This window comes from Sminthopsis crassicaudata, chromosome 4 (assembly GCF_048593235.1).
Source record: "Sminthopsis crassicaudata isolate SCR6 chromosome 4, ASM4859323v1, whole genome shotgun sequence".
Classification (NCBI taxonomy): domain Eukaryota; kingdom Metazoa; phylum Chordata; class Mammalia; order Dasyuromorphia; family Dasyuridae; genus Sminthopsis; species Sminthopsis crassicaudata.
Genome location: NC_133620.1, coordinates 420,583,586 through 420,610,764, shown reverse-complemented (window position 1 = coordinate 420,610,764; position 27,179 = coordinate 420,583,586). Strand labels below are relative to the sequence as shown.

Genomic DNA, 27,179 nt, shown 5'->3' with positions numbered 1-27,179 from the left:
TATTATCCGTTTTCTGATTTCCCTTTCTTCCCCTGACAAATGATCCAATAGTTAGCCAATTCATTTCTACATTTTCTTTTGTTCTATCAAAAAACTTCTGCCAAATCTTAGCAAGATTATTGGCGGGATCCACCACTTATACTTAACACTAAAAAACTCTACAGAAAGACTCACAATTGTGTTGACTAGGGGCCATGCAAATACATAATATTCAACTTCATTTGTACTTTTACCACAAGGCAATATTTTTTTCACTGTCATTTCATTCCCATTCTTAGTCCTTACAAAAGCTATTTCATGTTTTCTTTTATTCAACAACCTCCTCCCCTGAATACTCCATACCCCCTGCTCTCTCTCAACTGAAGACTTTGCCTTTTATTTTCTTGAACAGAATTGAGGCTCAAAATGAATTCCCTCTTTTCTCACTCTCAAAACTTCTTGACATTTTCATCTTTTCTTCCTAGACTCTCAAAATAGGTGGTCCTTCTTATTAATAAATTCAACTCATTTACAACTCCATTCAATTGTATCATCATCTATCTCCTCCAGAAGATTGTATCCTACATTACCTTCCCTTAAAACTTCAACCTCTATCAACTGGTTCCTTTTTTACTATCTTCAACCAAGCCCAGGTTTCCCCTTTCCTTGCATAATTTTAACTTTATTCTATCATATTATCAAATTATTATGCTACATTTCTTTCAGCCAAATTCCTTAAAAAAGTTATTTTTTTTGTTCCTACTTCTCTTCTCATTCTTAAATGTGTTGTAATCTAGTTCCCAGTCCTGTCATTCAATTGAATCTTCTCTCTCCAAAATTTAAAATTACCACTTAATTGACAAATCTGATGAAATTTTCTCAGCTTCAGTTCTTCTCACCCTGTTTCATATGACACTATTGATCATTCTATCCTCCTGAATACTCTCTTCTTAGATTACATTGTTGTGACATTATTATCTCCTCATTCACCACTCCTTATCCTTTCATTATCCCTAATCTACCTCATGCCCTTTAACTGTGAATTGACCCTTTTTCTTTTCCATTTAATGCTTTTGGTAGTCTCATCTGCTCTAAAGTCTTAAATTTTTGTTTCTATATAGATTCTATTCCTCTGGAATAAAACAAATAATCTCCAAGACCTATAGTTATATAGTTGAGGATTTCATATAACTTTAATTTTCTTTAGAAGTAGCTATGAGAAATGAATTGAATTTAGAGACCTGCTTGACACATAGACATATCCCTTCTCTATAGGCCCACAAATTATTCTTTGATCTGTATTTATGGGAAAATAAAGCTTTCATTTTTTTCTTTACCCTTCAAATAACCAATTTCTTTTTTTCTGCAACAATCTTTAGACTATTAAATATAAAAGAAAAATAGCAAAATAGTGACATCTTCAAATTATTTTTGTCTGAATCACATTGAAAATGTTAAACTAATTTCTGAAGATATAGTGAACCTTTGTTTCCAGAGGAATTGGCTGTTGCATAGTAATCTCTCTACTGGAATCTTTTATTTTTGTGTAATGCTGTTATAGCATTAGATGTCACAGTACAGTATGAAGTTGATGGGTCAACACTTGGTCCCTTAAATCCCTTCTCCATGCTGAATAAAGGGAAGATTAATCCTTTCTAGTATTTGTCTGCTTCCCTTTCTAGAGATGGTTTGGCTACTAAGAAGGTGTGGTAAAGTCAGTTCTCCAAAAATGTAAGAAATACTTTTAAGTTTAAAACTGCCTTGTTAATATTTTTCCATTGTTTTGTAGCATCTAAACAATCAACAACAACAAAATAAATAAATTAAGCCCTGATATATAATATTTTCTTTTTTCCAAGATATAAATGTTCACCCTATAAATTGAACAGTTTGCTCTCTTGAGTCTACTTTAGCATAGCCCTTTATCTTTATTCTAGTCACTGGTTTTTCTTCTCTTTCTTCTTTCTCTCTGGAGATTTAATCATCCTTACATTATTACAAAAATTAGCTCACTAATAGGAGCAATATAATGCTTTCAGGTCTACTTGGTACCTTTTTATATTTTTATGTGGAATTCAAAGTGTAAAAGCTATTAATTAAATCACAATAGCAATCACAATAGCTCTGAAACCCCAGTAATTTAGAAAATCCCAAACATTTAGACAGATATTTAGCTATTTGCCTTCATTTACTTAGCTGTTTGTCTCTGGATAACCCATGATTTTTTAATGATAAGATTATTTAAAAAAAAAACCATAAAGCCATTGTTTAGATTAAAAGAATGAAGAGATTATATTATTATTATATTATATACTATTACTGGACACATTACAAGAGAAAATCACAGAAAAGGGACACAGGGAAAAGTACAGACTTTGGGAGGTATTTTCTCTAAATCTTAAAAAGATATTTTTAAGCTGGAGAAAAATTTGATACAGAAATGTAATATTATATCACTATGGATGAATCTGATGTTTATGAAAAATAAAAAGAAGCATGGATCACACTCCACACCAAAATAAAGTCAAAATGGATACATAATTTGGTCATAAAGGGTGATAGCATAAACAAATTAGGACAGCAAGGGATAATTTATTCATCAGATTTTTGGAGAAGGGAGGAATTTATGACCAAAGAAGAACTAGAGAACATTATAAAGACAAAACGGACAACTTTGATTATTTTAAATTAAAAAAAAAAGTTTTTGTACAAACAAAATCAACAGAAATAAGATTAAAAGGAAAGTAAAAAGCTAAGAAAAAGTTTTATAGCAGTATTTCCGATAAAGATCTCATTTCTAAAATATATGAAGTGTGTCAAATTTATAAGAATACAAGAATTACCCAATTCATAAATAGTCAAAAGATTTAAATAGATAATTTTCAGATGATAAAATTAAAGCCATCTACAATCATATGAAAAAATTCTCTAAATCTATCTTAGAAGATTTCACAAAGGATCTAAATCATGATTAATTAGAGAAATGCAAATTAAGGCAATTCTGAGTTACCATATCATATTTCTCAAATTGGCTAAGATAATAGGAAAAGATAATGATTTATTTTGGAGAGGATGTGGGAAAACTGGGACACTGATGTATTGTTGGTGGAGTTATGAAATGATTCAACATTCTGGAGAGCAATTTGGAACTAGGCCCAAAAGGCTATCAAATTATGTATACCTTTTGACCCTGAAGTGCCACTAAAGGTCTTTTCCCAAGGAAATCATAAATAAAGGAAAATGATTCACATGTGTAGCTCTTTTTGTGGTAGCAAAAAATTGGAAAATGATTAGATACTCATCAACTGGGGAATGACTAAATAAATTGTGGTACATGAAGGGAATTGAATAGTATTGTTCTATAAAAAAATGATGAATAAACTAACTTTAGAAAAGTCTGGAAAGATTTACGCAAACCGATGCTGAATGAAACAAGCAGAACCAGGAATGCATTGTACAGAATAACAGTAAGAATATGCAGTCATCAACTGTGAAAGACTTGATTCTTCTCAGTGCTTCAGTGATCCAAGGCAATCCCAATAGCTTTGGATAGAAAATGCCATCTGCAACCAGAAAAAGAACTATGAAGTGTAATGTTCTCTGTTTCTGTGTTCTTGGGGTCTCTGGAAGCAGCTTTCTTTTCAATTCAGTAATCACCACAAGTACAGCCAGGTGTTAAAGTCCAAATCCTTTATTATCTCTTTCAAAGGCTTGTCTCCTTTCCTGGAGCCTGGTTAGCTTTCTTAGAAGCCTATCTCTCTCCTTGGTTCTGAGCGCTTGAGCTCCTGCTGCCAATCTTTTGTGTTCTCTGCCTCTGACAGCTTCTTTTCTGCGTCTCTCAGTCCCTGCTTATATGCTCCACACTGAGTATAAACCAATCATTATATCACTAGGAAACCATTATTTGTTGTAAGATTAAATCTATCTTACTGAACCATGCTAAACTGAATAACCATAGTCTCCTCTGTTCCCCTAGTACCTTGTAATCATCTTTTGTTTCAAGTTTATAATTCTAGCTCATAACATCTCCTGCTTTCTTTTGTTTTTAGAACAGAGGGTCGTGCTCTCTCTGACTTCTCAAGGAGGTGAGACCCCCAAAAAGGAAGTGATCACACCTTCCCTAACTGCTCAAAAAAGGGATAAAAACATCAAAAAAGCAGGTGATCACACTCTTTTTGATGTCTCAGGAAGGGAAATGAAAACACCAAAGGAAATGGGAAATCAAATCAGATTAGTGGGTTTCTGAAGGATCTCATTTGAAACAGGTATACATAATATCAACATAGAAGGAATTATACATAATTACATAAATTACATAAGCACATAGTAATACAGGCCAGTAGTGATGTAATAAATAACATGAATCAACATGAAGAGTTATACATGTCCATAAATCCTAGAAATAATCCAGAAGGAATCTAATGTTCATTACTTGATGGGCCAGGAATCTAATAATTCCTGCAAGTTTTGAAGTCATGCATAAGTCTTTTTTTTTTTTTTTTTTTTTTTTTTTATTCGTAAACATTTATTAAGCACCTTCTATGTGCCAGTCATTAGGAATACAAAGACAAAATCGAAATAGTTCATGCCCTTAAGGGACTCACAATCTATATGTTATATGGTATTGTGAATTAATCAAAAAGCCCGAGTTTGAATCCTGGTTCTGATATTAAACAGTGTAATCTGGTCTCAGTTTTCTCACTTACAAAGTAGGGAAAAACAATTTACTAATTTAGAAAATCTGTTGTAAAGAAAAGCACCTTTATAAACTGTAAGGACTTATTAAATATGACCTACTCTAGTATACTTGCTTCAACCTCTTAGGTGCCCAGAATCATTCCTGATGAGAAAAAAGGCAAATATCACAGGATTTAGGATTCATTAAGTATCATCTATTTGTTTAGAGTGCTAACCTTAAAGTGCATGAAGAAACCTGTGGAAAAGTTATTTACATTGATCACAGTAGTTAACATTTATGTCCACTACATGACATTTATATCTCCACAGGGGGCATAAAAACCATAATGAGCAAAGTCCTTATTTGAGGGGTAATCAATTGAAAAAATGATTGGGAATGGAAATAGAATTGAATCAGATACCAGGGTTCTAATCCCACTTTTGTTGCTGTATGATCACATGACCTCAGCCCTAATTCTCAGTCTCCTTCCTAACACAGGAACTGTTGGAGATTACAATGAGATATCTACTTTGTAACTATAAAATGCTATATAAATGTAAGCCATTATAGTGATCAGTAATATAGCAATGGGCTAGAAAAAAAGAAACTTCTTAAAGAATGTGATATAATACATCCACAGGAATATACAAATAACACAGAAGCATCAAACATACTTTGGGTTTCAACCATTAACTTGCTTAATTTTCATAGATTATTTTATTTTTAATATTTAAAAAAAAATCGAGATAGCAGAATTTCCCAAATATCGATTAAGTTGTTCACACCCAACACAAAAAAGTATAGTTTTACATAAAAAAAAGAATTTTTCAATGATTACCTCAACTTTTTTCAATTCTAATAATATTAAACTACTAATAGTATAAACAATAATAATTTAATACATTATGGTTAAATACACACAAAACTTCCATATCCTGAGCTATAATAGCAACACCTAAAGTCACGTGTGTAGGTGCTGGCAAATATTATCACAATGAACAAAGTTCTTGAAACAAATTTTAAAATATAGCCATTTTTACTAAAATTTAGAGTGTCCGCATTTGAACTCCTTTAAGTGTCTCAGAATTTAAATCCTTTCTGTAGAGGTCAGTTCTCCTAAAACTCAAACAATAAATCTAGTAGGCTCAAAAGTTTTTAATAAGAACTAAAAAAAGCTCTCAAATTATCTTAAGTTTTCACATGGAATTCTGAAAGGGAAAATGAACTTTCACAAAGAAAAAATTGCTTTTGATATTCAATGAAAGAAATAAAAAGAAATTATTTCTTTTAAGAAATCTAATCTTATGCAAAAGAATCTAATCTCTAACCAAAATATCTGGAACTTTCTCTCTTTTTCTTTAAGAGAACCGAGAATACTTTATAAATATACCCCAAAACAGAACATGGAAAACAGCTTCCTCTTGCAACCCATAAAACCATTATCTGTCTGAGAGATTGAAAGTAACCAAAAGACTTGTTTTATGAATTGCACAACCAAAAAGATTAATATTTAGATTTCACATATCAAACTGCTATAATATAAAATTCAGTAGCAAAAAGGAGACCAAAACATAAATACTAATTAGTTTAAATTATCTTTATCACCTCAGAAAAATAGGATGATTTGCATGGTTTTCAGGGTATTTTAGTTTCTTCCATACTGTCATTAAAACCAATGAACAATTTCAAGTATCAAAAAGAAAGACAGGCAATTTAATACCTAAATACCACTTTTAGAATCCACAAAGTCAAAGCAAAAGCAGCAATGAAATGTTGCTCCATTCATCATTTATTGGGTCAATTAAATGTAGACAATAAGGTAATTGTAAGAAGTACTTAAATTATTTCAGGACCTTTCATTTTTTGGCAAGGTGAAAAATACACAGTTCTAGTACACGCAAATTTGTCTTAGAAGACAGTGGAACTTTGGAGAACATAAAAGATGTCAGGATCCATAGTTTGCTTCATCAAATGCTTTTCTAGCCCGTTTCAGTTCTTCATTCATAGTAAGCAAGTCTTTAACTCTGGCAAACTTCCTTGGGTCCTTTCGAATCAAAAAGACAATATCTTCAACTTGCACTCGACCTTGTCTTCCAATAGACATTGCTTTGTGAGTCATTTCAGTGATGAATTCTATGACAAGATCTTCTAGAATATCCACTGATTCTGTGTAAGGATTTTGGTCATCACCAAAGCCATACATCATACACCTTAATTCTTTTGAGAAAAGTCTTTTCCTTTTACCCTGTCCACCATCTGCTCCACCTCCTGCATCTTCATTATCTTCCTCAAAAGTAGGGTCCTCCTCCTCATCAGCCATCCAGTCCCAGTCGAAGTCATGCATAAGTCTTATCATGTCTCAGAGAATCCAATGATTCTTGCTGGTTCTGAAGTTCTGCAACAGTCTTAACAACACTTTTTCATCAAAGGGAATCCAATGATTCCTGTGGGTTTTGAAGTTCTGTAACAATCCTATTATCAGCCATGCTCTTTCAGTTTCAGATATTTCTGAGGTCTTCTTTGGTTTGAGGATTTTTATCTTTTTCTGTCTCTCTCTGATGTACAAGGCAAATATGACTCTTTGGCACCCATCTGATTCCTTCTCCATCTGTAGAGATAAAAGCAAACCCTTTCTCCCAAGCAGTTAATCTATTTAGTCCCTTCTATTTTACCACTTTCTAGCTCTCTCCTCATCTCCTGGCAAATACATTGGAGTTGCTGGCACTGGGCACTGCCCTTCTGTTGGGTTAAAAAAGCCAATTGTAATCCCTTTCTCGTATCTGATTGCTTTTTTTGCTGATTGAACATATCAGAGTCCTGAAGTACTAAAGACTGTCTGGGTGTAAACTAGACTGCCATCATGCCCCACCTGTCTTTTGTTTGTTGTCTTAATGTTGGGCCCTGCCTCTCATTTCACTAAGCCAGTCTACATTCTGAGCCCCAGTGGCAGCCTTGGTTGCCTTTTGGACATAGTATGGTTTTGGCTCTTCTCTCACCCTGTCTTCTCACTCTATCTCTATATCTACATTGAGCTCTCACATGCCCAGTTTTTCCATATTAAAAGCATTGATGAATCACTCTAGAAGTCCCTTGCCAAGAGAGACTCTGTCTTCCCACTTTCATCACAGTCTGGGTATAATAAGCATTTGTGCCCACTGCACAGTGTCTTATGATCTCCTCTAAAGGAGCATCTTTGTGTAGTCCCCATATAATTCTTCTGCAAACCTCATTAGCATTTTCCTTAGCTACATTTTCTCCAATGGTTCTTGTGACAGTTGTTTGCAAACATCCTACAAAATCAGCAAAAGGTTCATTGAGACCTTGATCTATTTTTGTGAAGACTTCCCCTCCATCTTTTCTTGGAAGGGAGTCCCAAGCTTTCATAGCAGCAACAATTTGTTCATATGCTGCTAAGGGGTAATTAATCTGTGCTAAAGTATCTGCATACTGACCTTCACCTGCTAGATGGTCAAAGGTGATTGGAGTATTAACTCCAGTTTGCTTATTGCATTGGGCTTGAATCCTACATAATTCACTATACTCTGAAAGCCACAACAAGATTTCTCCAGGTTCTCCAACAATATGTTGTTTATAGGAAACACACTTAAAGCAGGGAGATACATACAGAGTAAAGGTAAAAGGTTGGAGCAGAATCTATTATGCTTCAGGGAAAGCCAAAAAAAGCAGGGGTAACCATCCTTATCTCAGATCAAGCAAAAGCAGAAGTTGATCTAATTAAAAGAGATAAGGAAGGAAAATATATCCTGCTAAAAGGTAGCATAAACAATGAAGCCATATCAATACTAAACATATATGCACCAAGTGGTATAGCATCTAAGTTTCTAAAAGAAAAGTTAAGAGAGTTGCAAGAAGAAATAGATAGTAAAACTATAATAGTGGGAGATCTCAACCTTGCACTCTCAGATTTAGACAAATCAAACCACAAAACAAATAAGAAAGAAATTAAAAAAGTAAATACAACATTAGAAAAACCAGGTATGATAGACCTTTGGAGAAAACTCAATGGTGATAGAAAGGAATATACTTTCTTCTCAGCAGTTCATGGAACCTATATAAAAATTGACCATATATTAGGACATAAAGATCTCAAAATTAAATGCAGGAAGGAAGAAATAATAAATGCTTTCTTCTCAGACCACAATGCAATAAAAGCTACATTCATTAAGAAGTTAGGGGTAAATAGACCAAAAAGTAATTGGAAAATGAATAATCTCATTTTAAAAAATGACTGAGTGAAACAGCAAATTATAGAAACAATTAATAATTTCACCTAAGATAATGACAATGACAAGACATCATATCAAAATCTGTGGGATGCAGCTAAAGAGGTAACAAGGAGAAATTTTATATCTTTAGAGGCTTATTTGAACAAAATAGAGAAAGAGAAGATTAATTTAATTCAATTTAAAAAGCTAGAAAAAGACCAAATTAAAAGCCCCCAACCAAAAATCAAACTTGAAAAACAAAAATTAAAAGGAGAAATCAATAATATTGAAAGAAAAAAAAAACTATTGAATCAATAAATAAAACCAAGAGTTGGTTTTATGAAAAAGCCAATAAAATAGATAAAGCTTTGGTAAATCTGATCAGAAAAAGGAAAGAGGAAAATCAAATTGTTAGTCTTACAAATGAAAAGGGGGATCTCTCCACCAATGAAGAGGAAATTAAAGAAATAATAAAGAGTTACTTTGCCCAACTTTATGCCAATAAATTTGATAACTTAAGTGAAATGGATAACTTCCTCCAAAAATATAGGCTTCCTAGATTAACAGAGGAGGAGATAAATTGCTTAAATACTCCCATTTCAGAAAAAGAAATAGAACAAGCTATTAATCAACTGCCCAGGAAAAAATCCCCAGGACCAGATGGATTCACATGTGAATTCTACCAAACATTTAAGGAACAATTAGCCCCAATGTTATATAAACTATTTGAAAAAATAGGGAATGAAGGAGTCCTACCAAACTCCTTTTATGACACAGACATGGTACTGATACCTAAACCAGGTCAATCGAAAACTGAGAAAGAAAACTATAAACCAATTTCCTTAATGAATATTGATGCTAAAATCTTAAATAAGATATTAGCAAAAATACTTCAGAAAATCATCCTAAGGATAATACACTATGATCAAGTAGGATTCATACCAGGAATGCAGGGCTGGTTTAATATTAGGAAAACTATTAGTAAAATTGACCATATTAATAATCAAATTAATAAAAACCATATGATCATCTCAATAGATGCAGAAAAAAACATTTGATAAAATCCAACATCCATTCCTGCTAAAAACTCTTGAGAGTATAGGAATAAATGGACTATTCCTTAGAATAATCAGGAGCATATATTTACGACCGTCAGTAAGCATAATATGCAATAGAGATAAACTGGAACCTTTCCCAGTAAGATCAGGAGTGAAACAAGGTTGTCCACTATCACCATTACTATTCAATATACTAGTAGAAACCCTACCCTCGGCAATAAGAGCCGAGAAAGAGATTCAAGGAATTAGAGTAGGAAATGAGGAAATCAAATTATTACTCTTTGCAGATGACATGATGGTATACTTAGAGAACCCCAAAGACTTCTAAAAAGCTTTTAGAAATAATTCAGAATTTTAGCAATGTTGCAGGATACAAAATAAATCCACATAAATCCTCAGCATTGGTGATGTATAAAAATGTATCACCAACAAGATGCAACAGCAAGAGATACAAAGAGAAATTCCATTCCAAACAAATGTTGAGAGTAGAAAGTATTTGGGAATCCATCTACCAAAGAATAGTCAGGAATTATATAAGCATAATTACAAGGCACTTACCACAAAAATAAATTTAGATTTAAATAATTGGAAAGATATTTGGAAATTTAAATAATTGGAAAGATTATAAATAATTGGTCAGATTTAAATAATTGGAAAGACAGTGCTCTTGGATAGGCTGAGCGAATATCATAAAGATGACAATACTCTCCAAACTAATCTATTTATTTAGTGCTATACCAATCAGACTGCCAAGAAACTATTTTAATGACCTAGAAAAAATAACAACAAAATTCATATGGAAGAATAAAAGGTCGAGAATTGCAAGGGAACAAAGGAAAAAAAAGTCAGATGAAGGTGGTCTAGGTGTACCTGATGTAAAGCTATATTATATAGCAGCAGTCACCAAAACCATTTGGTATTGGCTAAGAAATAGACCGGTTGATCAGTGGAAGAGATTAGGTACAAAGGACAAAAAAGGGTACATCTATAGCAATCTAGTCTTTGAGAAACCCAAATATACCAACATTAGGGATAAAAATTTCATTATTTGGAAAAAACTGTTGGGAAAACTGGAAATTAGTATGGCAGAAATTAGATATGGATCCACAACACCATATACCAAGATAAGATCAAAATGGGTTCATGATTTAGGCATAAAGAATGAGATCATTAATAGATTAGAGGAACAGAGAATAGTCTACCTCTCAGACCTGTGGAGGAGGAAGGAATTTATGACCAGAGGAGAACTAGAGATCATTATTGACCACAAAGTAGAAGATTTTGATTACATCAAACTAAAAAGTCTCTGTACAAACAATACTAATGCAAACAAGATTAGAAGGGAAGTAACAAATTGGGAAAATATTTTTAAAAGTAAAGGTTCTAACAAAGGTCTCATTTCCAAAATATATAGGGAATTGACCCTAATTTATAAGAAATCAAACCATTCTCCAATTGATAAATGGTCAAAGGATATGAACAGACAATTCTCAGATGATGAAATTGAAATTATATCCACTCATATGAAAGAGTGTTCCAAATTACTACTGATCAGAGAAATACAAATTAAGACAACTCTGAGATACCACTACACACCTGTCAGATTGGCTAAGATGACAGGAACAAATAATGATGAATGGGGGGAGGGGATGTGGGAAAACTGGGACCCTAATACATTGTTGGTGAAGTTGAAAGAATCCAACCATTCTGGAGAGCAATTTGGAACTATGCCCAAAAAGTTATCAAACTGTGCATACCCTTTGATTCAGCATTGCTGCTATTGGGCTTATATCCCAAAGAAATACTGAGGAGGGGAAAGGGACCTGTATGTGTAAATGTTTGTGGCAGCTCTTTTTGTAGTGGCTAGAAACTGGAAGATGAATGGAGGTCCATCAATTGGAGAATGGTTGGGCAAATTATGGTATATGAAGGTTATGGAATATTGTTGCTCTGTAAGAAATGACCAGCAGGAGGAATACAGAGAGGCTTGGAGAGACTTGCATGAACTGATGCTGAGTGAAATGAACAGAACCAGAAGATCACTGTACACTTCAACAACAATACTGTATGAGGATGTATTCTGATGGAAGTGGATATCTTCAACATAAAAAAGATCCAATTCACTTCCAGTTGATCAATAATGGACAGAAACAACTATACCCAGAGAAGGAACACTGGGAAGTGAATGTAAATTGTTAGCACTACTGTCTATCTACCCAGGTTACTTATACCTTCGTAATCCAATACTTAATGTACAAGAAGAAAATTGGATTTACACACATATATTGTATCTAGGTTATACTGTAACACATGTAAAATATATGGGATTGCCTGTCATCTAGGGGAGGGAATAGAGTGAGGGAGGGGATAATTTGGAAAAATGAATACAAGGGATAATGTTATAAAAAAAAATTACTCATGCATATATACTGTCAAAAATTTTTTATAATTATAAAATAAAAATAAAAATAAATAAAAATTAAAAAAATAAATAGTTTTCTCCAGGTTCTAAACATGTCCTTGCTATAGATTTCCAATCACTAGGGGTTAAAAATTCATAAGCCAAATTCTCTAGTAACATTTTAACAAAAGACAATGTAGCCCCATAAAGAGTGCAACCCTTTTTCAAAACATTTTTTTTTTTCCAGATCAAAAGGAGTATAGCTTCTCCTTTGTTGACCTTAAGAGTCAAGTCTTCAATCACAAGGTATGCATTTATTTTAAAATCAGATATATCCGGTCCTTCTTTTTTTGCTTTAATTAGTGCCTTTTGTAATCTTGTCATAGGCTGCTTCATAAGTGGTGCTGATTGTGTTACTGCCTCTCCCCCTCCTCCTTCTCCCTCCACCCATGAATTGAGAGGGGAGGGTCATGAGATGAGACCTCCCTAATGGCTTCTGCTGTGAAGCACCACATTCAGAATTGTACTTAACTCCATTCTCATCTGATTCTTTATCCTTTTCACCTAGTTTGTCTGGATGCTCCCTCCCCTGTCCTTTCTTCTTTTTCTTTATTTTATAACATATAATTTCCTAAAGGCAGTCGTATTTAATTATATATATATATATATATATATATATATATATGTATATATAAAGTGTTTCTTTTGAAATTGAGTCAGATTCATTATCACTGCAGTATTCACATAGTTGCTCTCCTACTAATTCCCACTCATCTAGATCTAATTCTTTTTCCTTAGAGAACCAAGGAGATATGTACTGTACTGTTTCTAAAAGTTCAATGATCTGCTCCCAAGTTACAATCAAACCTTGGCTTTTAATGAGTTTAATCCAGCTTTCAACAAAATTTCCTTGTGGTGAAGAAATCTCCTTTCTAAACATGTGTCCCATTTTAACTGGAATACTACTTTGGCCCTTTACAAAGTTTCCTTCTTGTACTTACACTAATTTCACAGATATAGGTTCTTGGTCCAACATTCAGGCACCACAATGTAATATTCTCTGTTTCTGTTTTCTTGGGATCTCTAGGAGCAACCTTCCTTTCAGTTCAGTAATCACCACAAGTACAGCCAGGTGTTAAAGTTAAATAATAATCTTTTATTAAATCTTTCTAAGTCTTGTCTCTTTTCCTGGGGCCTGGTTAGCTTTCTTAGAAACCTATCTCTCTCCTTGATTCCAAGAGCTTGAGCTCCTGCTGCCAGTCCTTTATGTTCTCTGCTTTTGCCAGCTTCTTTTCTGTTGCTCTCAGTCCCTGCTTATATACTCCACGCCAAGTATAAACCAATCTTTATATAACTAGGAAACCATCATTTGTTGTAAGATTAAATCTATCATTCTGAACCATGCTAAACTAGATAACCATTATATCCTCATTTCCACTTAGTACCTTGTAAGCATCCTTTGTTTCAAATTCAGTGTTTTAGCCTATAACAATGGAGTTTGAATGTAAATCAACACTTTCTATGTCTACTTCCTTTTTTTTCTGTTTTTTTTTTCCTTTTTGTCCTAATTTTTCTCTTCCAACATGATTTATAAAGCAATGTGTATTAAAAATAAATACATTTTAAAAAACATAGAATTGCATGAACTATTTCAAAATAAGCAAATTTTAAATTACTAAGAAATGAGAATAGAACATCCATAAAGCAATAAATATAAATGTAACAAAAAATATAAGGAACAAGCTAAACAGCCTTAAGGAAGAACTATGGGAACTCATCTATCTGTTCCTTCAACCCCTTTGCAGATGTATGGGGGAAGGAGATCTACAAGTGTGGAATATTGTATATAATATCAGATATTAATGGATTTGCTCAAGTTCTCCCCCTTCTTTCTTTTAATTTTTTATCATAAATGAATACTTTGGAAATTAGAAGGATGATATAAAAAATATAGGTGATGTATAAACAAAAAAGTTAAGAGAGAAATGCTACTAATAACTTCAGTTCGTGTTCTCTAGAGCCAAATTTTTGTATAACCAAATGTTCCATCTCAAACTCTTTCACCCACTACTATAATCTCCTCTTAGTTTCTTTTTTCAGTTGTCCCTATGTTTCCATTGGGCAGGCTGGGCAGAGTTGGAATAGTTTCTTCCTGCTGCCACTATTGCTACTTCTATTGCTTATTCCTTATAGTCCTCATTCATTTATCTTAAGTTGTTTCTTACAGTATATGCCTGTGAATGTGTGGATGGGTTTGTCTTTGTACATATGTGTGTGTGTTCATGTTTGTCCCTTTAAAAATCCTGCAACATAATCCACATTGGCTTTAGGATTCAACAATTCCAATAATTCCAACTAGTTTTCACACCTGAGAGGCAATATTTCCCTCCCAAAAAATTTCAGGATGCTGGGCAGCTCTCAAATATTAAGTATACAATAAGTTACATTTCTAATCATTTCCATATAGTGACTGAAGGTATACAATATACATAAATATATTCACTTAACTTTCAGTATAAACCTGTCACTCTACTGTGAAGGATATTATAGTTCTGGGAGACATTAGTAGTTTTATACTGCCCTAGGAAAATTAGTGCTCAAGTGTATGTATGGAATCAGTTAGCCTGATCAGCCCACTCAGAAACTCAAATGCTGAAATCTCAGGTAGTAAGAGACGGAATGAGGCAGGGGAAGAAGAAAGGAAGGAAGTAAATGAGGGCAGGGAGGGAGAAAAGAAGTATGGGAGAAAGGAAGAAAGATCAAAAGTAGAGAGGCAGGGAAGGAGGGAGAAAGGAAGGGAGGGAGAGAGGAAAGAAAGAAGGAAGGAAAGAAGGAGGGAGGGAGGGAAGGAGAAGGAAGGAAGGAAGGAAGGAAGGAAGGAAGGAAGGAAGGAAGGAAGGAAGGAAGGAAGGAAGGAAGGAAGGAAGGAAGGAAGGAAGGAAGGAAGGAAGGAAGGAAGGAAGGAAGGAGGGAAGGAAGGAGGGAAGGAAGGAGGGAAGGGAGGGAGGGAAGGGAGGGAGGGAAGGAAGGAAGGAAGGAATACCTATTCCCTCAATGGAATGACACAAGCTATGTACAATGAATCAGATAATATTTAGTGATCCTTGCTGACACTATCCTCATGTGCACACAAACACTTAGTGAGGCATCAATACACAGACAGTAGAGACAAACAAAATTTTATGGTTAGATGTCAACCTGTAATATAGGTCAAGCTCTCACTATAAACATTGAGAGCCCATTTTAAAATCTACTCCTAATTATAGTTGATATATGTAGGGCTTTTTCATCTTATTGTGATAAAAACCTTTTTCCTTAGAAATGCATTACTCTTCTGGTTAAGTTTCCTATCTCAGCAACATACCCTTCCTTATATAATCATTTTTTTTTCTGTCTCTGACCTTCAAATGAGCTATAAAATAAACAAAAGATCTGAGACTCTTTTCCCCAAATACCATTTTTGTATGAAATCGTTAAAGGTTTCACAAAAATATGCAATTAAAGACACGTAGTGAAAATGTTATCACTATATTAAATGTATATAGAAATTCATTAATCCTTAACCAGCTACCATAAGCCATACAATTCTTTAGTAAATTATATAAATTTGACAAGGCTATCCATCAGGACATGGTACAGGTGTTATAATAAGCAGCTTGCTTTCTTTCCCTCCCTTTATCTTTACATTTCCCTTTCTTTTCTACCTGTCCTCATTCTTTTTACTCATTCCTTCTCTCCTTCATTTCTTTCACATACTCTTTTCTTCACTAAATGTTTTTTTCATTCCCTATTTCCTCTTTCCCTTTTTCTATCCTTTTCCCTCCTTCATCTCTCTTTTTCTTTTTTCTCTTTTTATTCTCCCCCCTTTTTCCTCTTTACCTCTTGTTAGCTTGTTCTTTCTTTCCTGTTTCCTGTTTTCCTCTTTGTCTCTTTTTCCCCCTCCTTTTATTCATCTTTTCTATCTTTTTTTCTTTCCATTTTCTTCTCTCATTCCCCCTACTATATAATTTCTCTTCTCCAATCCCTGCTTATTCCAACTAACAATACTCAAGGGCACAAAAGGCATTGCTCAGCTTCCTTGATCTTACTCAGAAAAGAACACATTTTTAACCTTTACTAAACGTGCTATTTTTCCTCGCCAAAAATGTGGTTGTAGAGAGCCTCAAACTCTAAAATTGGGACTTCAAATATATACCTAGTCACCTTTTCTATTTCAGGGATTCAAATCCAGACCTCAATCACTCTTTCTTTACAATCTACATTTATTCACTTTACTTACTGTTTGCTTCATTGACTTATGTACTAATTCAAAGAATTTATCTTATTTGCTCTTTACTACAACAATGAAAAATAATAAAATCTCATTGTTACAAAAAGTTTTAAAGCTTAAAAATACATTTTTTAAAACTCTGTGATACAAATATGTTCATTTTGCAAATGAGGAAACTGATATAAAGAGATTTGACTTTAAGTTCTCCTTCCCAGTCTCCAGACTGATAATGTATATAATGTTTTGAGATTTCCAAAGCCTTTTCTCCACAATAATTCTGTAAAAAGGAAAGTCTAATTCTTATTTATATTTTATTTCAAATGAATATGAAATTCAGAAAATTTAGATACCTTGCTCAACTCACCTAAGTCATAAATGTCAAACCTGAAAGAGAAAATCTATATCTCTTAAGTCTATGCTCTAGCCCCTCCAGGTTTTCAAAATCACCCAAAGTTGAATTGTTCCATTTCTCAGAATGATCACTTTTATTGCCTCATTATTTTTTTTAAAGTGTTCTTTAAAATATTCTCTCCTGTCATCAAAATTAACAAATATTTCTTAAGCACCTATGGTGATGCCAATAATTGTATTAGGTGCTGGGGGAAATTAATACAGAGAATGAAAAGAAATATCTACCAATAAAATTACATTTCTATGTATATACTGAATAAATATAATGTAAATAAATACAAGGAGCTAATGCAAGGTAATTTGTGAGGCACTATCCATGTTTCTTAAAATCTAACTCATCAAATAAAATGCCAGCACTTCACTGAGGTTTCCCTGATTTCCTTAGCTGTTATGCTTCCTGTGAATACTCACTGTACTTAATTTATATATTTCTTATGTAGCTAGCATTTTCTATGTGTGTATGTGTACACACACACATATACATACATACACATAAACATATATACATGTAATATTTAAATTTAGGATAATCTTGATGGAGAATGCATATGACATGAACAAGGCATCACAAATATGCTATTTAGACTCTGTCTTGGTAAATATATTGGTATGATAATTTCTGCTATTTAAGACTTTTGATAAATATATTGGTTTTGAAAAACAACACAACTATTTACAATTCTGTTGATATTGATCAGCATCACAACTATACTATTTACAATTCTGTTTTGATAAGTACCTTGGTATTGGTAGTTCAGATAGAAACTGAAATGTCAAAGTATGATTTATGCATTAACCTTGGGAGGTATATGGCTTCACTTGGAGGTAGCTGGTGTTAATGTAACACTAATTTAAAGAGGACGTAAAACCGGCTCTCAGATTAATAAAGGGAGATTGCAAAGCACATCTTCTGCCTGGTCTCAGATATTCAATTCAGATTTACACTCTTGCTATTCACTGGAACTGGACTCTGGCATATACATACATACATACTCATACATACACATATATATTTCTATGTATAATATATGTGTACGCATATATATATATATATATATATATATATATATATATATATATATATATATATATATATAGTAAGACTTATATAAAAAGATCTTTCCTTATACATAGTATAATTTCTATTTGCTTATGTAAATGCCTGTTCTTCCTACAAGATTTTGAAGTTCTTTTGGACAAAAATTACATTTTATTCAACTTTGAATTCCCTTTAGCATTTGGCATGGGACTGCATTTGTGACATGTTTCATAGAAGATCCAGAGAAGATCATAGCTTTAGATATGTCTCTGTAAGAGACTTCATAGCTTTCTTACTTCCCCCTATTATTTTACAGATTTTTTTCAGAGTAATAAACTATATTTACTATATACAGCAAGTAGCAAAGAATAAAAATGATGCTCAAATCAGAGAATAAACATAACCAAGTCAAGAGGACATTCCACTCCAGCTCATATACAATAAAATTCAAACAACAACAACAAAAATAATCAGATAAAGACATCTTTAACAGACAAATTCACACAAGCAGGCATACACTTTGGAGTGACAAAAAGTGAGCTAAAATGACTGACACTGAGGCTCAAGGAAATTGCTAAAGTTTACAGAGCTAGTAAATGTCAAATGTGGAATTTGAAACAGTTCACCAATGTCAGAACTACTGTGCTCTCCATGGTACTAGACTTTCATTCAGGTGAAGTTCTAAAATTATTGACCAATTCACAAGTAACAGGTCAGGGTGAAAGCAATGTACAGATGACAGACTCAAAGGCAGGGATTAGTTATGGCAGCTACGAGTAATGCTATTTACTTAGTTTGCCACCCTGCAACCCCAAAATTTGAGCTGGAGAGCATAGAATTAGCCAAGCTAGCTCATTTGGCTTGAAGAGTGGCATCTGTGCCCTCAAGGGTAGCAGTCATTACTAAGCATCCTTTGCTATCAAATGTTGTAAATCCTCTCATTTTCAAAAAAAAAAAAAAAAACCTCTAAACCTCTCTGTAGAATGAGAAGACATTAAGAGATTATACTGTATACTAAAGAGCACCAGAAAAATTTCTTGCATCACCAAAAATTCTGCCATAATTGTCATTTTTTTAAATTGCTAGGGTAGAGTAGGGTAAGATTACTGAGCAAATGTCAGTTTTTTTCTTCTTAAGATCCTATTTTTAAACCTGAGGTTTTAATGGACAGAATGCTAATATTAAACTAATAAAACTCAGATTCCAAAGGTAGCCTGCTAATACTGACTCTGAGACAATAGGCAAATGATAAAAACTCTCTGCCCTCAATTTCTTCATTTGTAAATGGACCTTTCATGTATGCCCTTTCTCCTTTTGGTATATTCTATCCTGGTTTAAATAAAAATCACAGGATATCTTTTAAAATTTGTCTTACCTGATAAAATTAATTCACAAATTACCTATATGTATGCATAGACACAGAGAGATTTTAGTGTAAATCATGAACTGGTTCTCTTAAAGGTTAACTCTGTGGTTTTCTGGCTGACCTTGAATGAACCTATTTTGGTGAGCCAAAAAAAAAAAAAAAAAAAAAAAAAGAAAAGAAAAGAAGGGGGAAGTACATAAACGAGAAGATTGACCATCTTCCTTGGCAGGGAAAACTTCTCTGGGAAGATTACATAGTTTCATTTTCAAAAGCCAATGCTAATAGTTAAATATCACAGACATTTAGAGACAAAAGTCATGAATTAAATAGTCTTAGGTAATGGACATTATGAGTAACACCCAATAAAGTGCTATCTCACAAATGCCTACTTTATTTAGTAATTTATGTCCATGACCATCTCCATTATAACTGGATATTTGATATGTTGAAGTTGGAGCTGCAAGAGGGAAGCTTTCCAGGAGACAGTGCAGTACATGATTGTCATTATCCTTTTTCATTAAGGAGAAGATAAATATGGAGAGAAAAGCAGGTGTTATTGTCATGCTTGATGCCTAAGAAGTTAGAGGTTTTCCAGTGCAGAAGAGGACCCAGAGTTCAATCCACAACATAGCTAACAATAACAACAAGCTTTGCAAAATTATTAAATATGCTGCAACACACAGAGCTTTAAAATGTGGCATTTGGCTAACATATTTAAGGTGGACTAGAGTGAAAGCAAACTGCAGAGAATCAATCTTGCCTTCCTTAAAGCAATTTTCTTCCTCTCCTCAAAGGATGTTTAAGAACTCATGCAAGAATCTCGAAATTACACTGCTCTCATTTATGAACTATTTCCCTCTCAAGTAATTTCAGTGTATATTTATTAAAAATAGTTCACACCATTTTTTTGAATAAAGTCAAATTTTCATGTGCCTGGGAATAGGAGAAAGTAAAAAATTTGTTACAGTTTACTATTGAGGTAGACTACATGTATTTTTTAATACATATACACACATATTCATATATACATGGCTATCTATTTATCTATCTACCTATCTATTAAACAATAGAAGTGTAAAACCTTTGATGTACAAGTAAGAATTTATTTTCTACACTTAATCTGGCATGGGATTCTACCTTCTAAACAGAGAAATCAGCTGCATTTAATTTCAAAAAGTGGTCGTTCAGAGTGCTCCTCAAAAGGATTCACTGTACATAATTAACTGATATCAAAATGTAGAGATTTGTTCTTCTGTGTTATATAAACGTCAGGTTTCAAAAGAACTTTGGGGATCAACAACAATAAATACTTTATTACATCTCACTTGGGAAGGAAATATAAAGACTAATTTTCAAACAATCTAAGCTATAAAAGAACATGTGAAAAACAGCAAAAAATAATGGATAGTAGTTTAAAGCATGTAATCTATATATTTTTAAAGGCTCTCATTTATACCCAGGTCCTCAAACTTTAACATAATAAAGAAATTTTAATAGAACAATATCAATTCAGTTAAATATAACTAATGCAAATCAAAAGAACTCAGCTGAACAACACAGAAGTCAAGTAGGAAATGACTGCAATTACAAACTCTAATTTTTAAAATGTTACATTCATGTCTTTCATTATTTGAGAAATGAGAAATAATCATTAAAAATTAACAATAATTTTTCAAAAATATCATTGTATTAAGGTCAAAACAAATTACTAGTCTTCATTAATTTTAGAATTAACATATATCACAGTTGGAAGAAACCTTTGAAGTTGTGTTCTCAAAAAAAAAATCATTATCTAAACTTTGTTCCTTCAAAGAAGAGAGATTCACTATTTCCCAGGTCAGTTGATTTTTTTGTTTTGTTTTGTTTTCTCTAATTTTTCTTACAATGCTATTCAAACTGTGTCTCTTTGCAATTTCCAAGTAGAGACCTGAGTTCAAATCCAGCCACCAGTATTTATTAACTTTAGACAAATCACTCAACCCTGTTTCCCTTAGTTTCTTCATCTATAAAATAAGCTGGAGAAGAAAATGGCAAACTACTTCAGAATCTTTGCAGAAAAAATGTGATCAGGTAGAATCAGATAAAACTGAAACAATTGAAGAACAGTAACAACAATAGCAACAAGAGCTCAAAGAGACCTAAGTGTATATCTAAGCCAACCTATACTTTAAAAAGAATTCCGTTTATATAATACTCAGCAAGTATTAGTCAAACTTTTATTTAAAGACCTCTTCAGGCTGGGAGATGTATTGTATGGTAGTCCAAATGGTTCTTGAGGCAGTCAATTACATTTTACAAAATTCCTAACTAATAGGCTATTTCTCCACATCAAAATTAGTTTTCCTATTTCCTCAGTCATGTGAGCTTGGGGATCTGATTGGCATAGTTAAAAAAAAAAAGGTAAAAATTAAAATTTTAAGTTTTAATAGCTACATGTATATGTGTATGTCAATATGCATACATATACATATTTATATACATGAAAATATAGTATACATAGGAAAATATATAAAATTAGTTTTACATATACGTATTTGTATAAAAATATATATAATAGTGTGAGTATATGTGTGCGTGTGTATTTAGTTTTTCCCTTAGTCTATCTCATTTGATTTTTGAAGCCTTTTTTTGGATAATTTTTAAAATTTTTATAAATTTTTTTTTATAAATTCTGAGCAGGTAGCCATTTAATGTCACTCAGTGGTAAAAGAATTTTTTTTTTTCTCTTTTTAAAAATTTTCATTGTCCTCTTCTGAAAATGAAGCTAGGTCTTCCTTATTTCCATTGTAAGTTTCTATGGTTAGGTTCTATTCTTATTATTATTTTTTTTTTTTTAATGAGAACTATTGGTGTAAGCACCTCTAATCCTGTGATGGATAGATGGCTCCTGTACCTCACTTCAGCTCTCCCCTATTACCTGAAATCCCAAGCTTGAGCCCCATCCTTCTGCCAGCTTCCTAAGACCCTGCTCCATTGCTTGTGCACTCACCAGCTGTGCTAGTTTCTTCTTATCCAGGCCCCACCCCCACTCTTTTTGTGGCACAGCTGGGCCTGGTGTTCCTAATCAGAAGAGGTTCTCTGAGTCTTCCTGGATTTAGACTGCCTGAAGTCAGGGAGGTGAATGTTTCTATGCTTCTGACAGAGGCTGTAAGCAAACCCAGGTGGCTCCAGGGCTCTCCACCTGTTATTTCTGTGGCATTAGACCAGAGGTGTTTGCACTTCATGTGGATTAATTCCCAGGCTGGAAACTTTCTTCTGGTTTTCTCTTGTTATCTCAGGAGGACCCCTGTTTTTCTCCCAGTCTTATTTATTTTTCACTGGTCTATATTCTCCCTGTGGTGTAATTTTGTTCTGTAAAAGAAATCTGGAAAACTTGAAAATTTTTGACCTATTCCACTTCCCAGTATCTTCCCTTAGATACTTGTCTTTAAATCCCATTCCCAGCTTTTCATGACAAAGCACCTGACTAAGAAAGCAGAGAACAATTGAGAACTTGCTTTTTAGGAAAGAATCTATAGCAGGAAAAAAATTGTTGTATATAATATAATAGCAATCCATAAATATTTAAGTACCTCTTGTGTTTCAAGCACTGGGCATACAAAAAAGATAAGAACAAAAAACTATCTCTCCTCCAAGAGAATGTCTGATTTAGGGGCACAATGAAGGCCTGCAGACAGGATATGGAAATGATAAGTACTCCTTAAATGGAGAATATGTAAGAAGGTCTTCACTGTACACTCTTCAAGCTTTTCAATCTCAAGGAAGAAGGAACTTCAGGGGCATAAGGTTCTGAAAAGATATGGTTTTCAGAGTTGATGTCATTTTGCAGGATCATTAGTTTTTGGAGATCATGAAGTCTAGGTATAACAACCAGTCATAAAATGACTGGTCTGGGCACTTTCCTTAAATAGATCTGAGAGAAGAGGAGGAAGAAGAAGAAATGTGAGAAATAAATCATTTAGTCTCCTACTTTATTCCAGTCATTATTGGTCAATTTGACAAAACCATATACAAGTTCTATTTATAAGGCACCAGAAGTGGGAGCTAGAGATTTTAAGCGCATTTGCTTAATTATAAGAAGTTAACCAAAGACCCTCCACACTTGTTTTTCCTTATTATGGTGACCAAGCCCAGCCTGGTAAAGGTAAAAATCACAGTGAAAGTACTGCAAAATATTTTTGTACCTCTGGACCAATCACTTCTCCAATAGGAGTATATGTGATCATCTTATTATCACTTAGATCACTGACTGTGATAACTTACATTAGTTCCCCCTGCCCAACTTAAGGAGAAGCCTACCCATCTTGTGAGAATATATTCCCTGCTTCACCCAAACTTGCAACCCTGCTGACATATTTTTTTAATTTATTTTAGCTTATGCATCATATGTCAATGGAATTATTCTATATTTGCTATAACTGTTCTTGAATGTCTGGATAGCTAGTCCTATAAAAATTAGGATTCTGGAGGGAGGAGGTATCTAAGATCATGAGAAAGATCTGATGTCTACTACATTGGAGGGAGTCATGGACCATTTAATAAAGTGTCATAGCTTCAGAGCCTTACCTCAGACGTCTTATTGTAGGTGATATAATTTTAATCTTTATAGTTATAAATCTGTGAGATATAAATGGAAGGCAATCTCAAAGTGAAATTCTAAATATAAAGATAAAGCAGGAAAATATGAGATGTCAAGTGGGTGTTAGAAAAAATAGGATTTAAGTCAAATCCAGAATCCAGAATTAACAAAATCTAGAAGCCAGAGAAGAAATGAGATGAAGAGGTAGATATTATTCCAGAACATGAGAGTAGGGACAACAATTTGTGCAAAGGGCTAGTATGAAGAGATGTTGTGGCTTCTATATGCAAAAAAACAAAACAAAACAACTTTTCACTGAAGTCTAACAGTTTGTCATGGCTTATTCAATAATGTCCCAGAAATTTTCTGGAACCAAATAGAGTTCAGAAAAATGGCCTGATGAAAGTAAGCAAGACAGAATAGAAAACATTTGTGATGAAACCTAAAGTTTATGGGAATGGAGAGGGTATTAGATTTGAAGAAGATGAATAAAAGGCAGCTTATTACACATAGTACTGAAGATTGTATTGTCAGAAGGGCAGACAAAATGCCACTTCAATGTATTATATAATAGAATGTTATTTTTTGAACAAATTGACTTGAAAAAAGCAACAACTTAATAACTCTTTCAAGATTACACTGAGATCATCCAAGTAAATGATGAAATATAATAAATATATTGGGACTGTCCAATAATCAGTTTGTCTCCCTGTTTCAGATATTTCTTCGTCAGTGAGACACAAATCTGGAGTGCCATATTTCCTGTTTGTCTTTGATAAGGAGTCATCCTTTCTTTAAGAAGAAAAACAGACATTCTGGACAAGTTGCTCAGAATGAGCCGGTTTTCAGGCAGGGTCAGCGTTGAATAGAATTCAATGGGTTTAAAATGTGGGGGTTGGGAAAACTCAAGTTAGTTCAGATCCAGTGGGGGATGGGACAGCTCAGTGACCAGGATTTGTAAATTAAAGGTCAGCCAAGGGCATTGGGGAAGCAGAAAGGAATCTTAAAGGGATCTCAACCCCCATCAAGAGAAGGAAGAAGAGAGGAAGGACTAGAAGGAAAGGGAGAGAGACAGAGAGATAGACAGAGACAGAAAGAGGCAGAGATAAAGACACAGACAGAGACAGAGAGAGAATATAATCTCTTATTGGATTCTTTGAGAGGAAATGACCAAGAAAAGAAACATTGAAATGGAAAAAAAATCAAATTCATGTCTCAAATGAAAACTTTGGCCCATATACAACTTTTCCAACAATATGGAACACTTCCCAAAAGTATGTGTGATACAAAATCAACTAGGGATCCCTATTTCACTTTCAGATAAGAAACAAAACCAATCTAGTCTGATACCCACAAGCTGCTCTAGTTTCTAAGGGCCTGAATAATTTACCCTCTAGTTCCTTCCTATAAGTTCACAAATATGCTCTGGACCCATACTTACAGAAGACTCAATCATAAGATAACTCCTAAATGAAAAGATCATAAAATATCCCATCTCAAAAAATTATATCCTTATGTATAGGGCTGAAACTTTGAATAGGTGCACTTGAATCAGATAACCAAGCACTTAAGGCTAATTACCTATTCAACAATGACTATTAGCATATATTTGGAATTGATCTTCTCACAGTTAATGCTAGCTCAATGTTTGGGGTTAAGAGAATTGTAGGTAAGGATTAGAGGGAGGGGTGAGAGAGGTGAGAGAACTTCACTTGGCCAAAGGTGGAGGAGGAGAAAAGTGTGGAGATTATATACTCTAGAATCAAGGAGGGATCCGTGGCAAAATTCTTGGCAGTTTTATCCATCTCCTTCACTTTTACCCCTAAAGACCAAGGACTTTTCTTATCCTGACTCTGGCTGATCCTGAGGTCTCCAGGGTGCTAGTCTGGACTTTACATCCTTATGCTAAATATGCAGCATATGAGACTCTCTGAATAGAAATTAGAGACCTGAACAAACACACACACACACACACACACACACACACACACACACACACACATACACACACACACACACACACACACACACTACCTCCTGATGCTCCAGGGAGAAACCAATTGTCTTGGATGAAAATTCTTCAATGGTTTCTTCAGCACAGAAGCCCATTCAACTCTTTGAAAGAAAAAAATAGGAATCCTTATCTGGATCCTTATACTGAAATTTTCCCCCAGAGGATTCCCAGCATTTGAAATGGAAATATCAATTGAATTGCAAACCCACCAAAAAGGACAAGAAGGTTCACTTTAATAACAAGCCATACAAGAACAAATAATTCCTAAAGATAGGCAATACCATTGATATATCAAAACAGAGCACAGACCAGTGATACCTTAATGTAAGGATAACAAATGAACATCATGAATATTCTCTGTATGCATACATATATGAATGGGCTTAAAGTATGTGTGTATTTCAGAATGCTATTAATGATATAATTGATAGAAAATTATGAAAATACATGCAACGAGACAGCAAAAATGTCCATAAATATGTATATGTCCATAAATGGTCAATCTGTGTTAATCTCCACACTATGCATGTATGTATGTATATTTGTGTATTTTACATATGTGTTTGTGAAAACATATAGAAACTGATGAAGGGCTAGTAAATTTTATTACTTATATCTGGACTAGCATTAATTCAATGAAGTGTACTTCTGCCTTGACAGCTCAATGGATTTTGAATTACTTGCATGTTCTTCAGATGCTAATCTAGCAACAGCTGTAGTAGTAAAGTGAACATAGCAAAATATATATCTACCACATTTTTATTTGTTTTACAGGCACATGGAAATTTAGACTAATTTTATTTGGAAAGAAAAATATCAACACCAAAGACAAAACTACCATATAGTAGTTTATGACACATAAGTTGGTTTTCCTACATGATTCTTAAATTGTTGTTGCTCAATTCAGTTTAACAAATAATGAACAGTTAATACATACATAGAGACAATGTATATTAATTAAAATTCTAGTTAGTTGTATACCAGTTACAATACTGGTTACTAGTAATTAAAATACTAATTAAAATTCTGGCATAATGATGAGCTTCAATTTCCCCCATGTAATAATAATTAATTCATTGGATAAGAACTCTTTCCTGAATAATTCAGAACTGAGTGTAAACTTGGTTTATATGTGTCCTTGAATCAATCAAAAACCTT

At 33.5% G+C, this 27,179-nt stretch overlaps 1 protein-coding gene across 1 annotated transcript; it reads right to left on the bottom strand.

Moving 5' to 3' along the window:
* Positions 1-6,239: 6,239 nt before the first annotated feature.
* LOC141539713 (transcription initiation factor TFIID subunit 13) lies at positions 6,240-6,983 on the bottom strand. Its single transcript, XM_074262827.1, has one exon. It carries the CDS (start codon positions 6,975-6,977, stop codon positions 6,603-6,605), a length of 375 nt encoding a protein of 124 aa, XP_074118928.1. The 5' UTR covers positions 6,978-6,983; the 3' UTR covers positions 6,240-6,602.
* Positions 6,984-27,179: the final 20,196 nt, after the last annotated feature.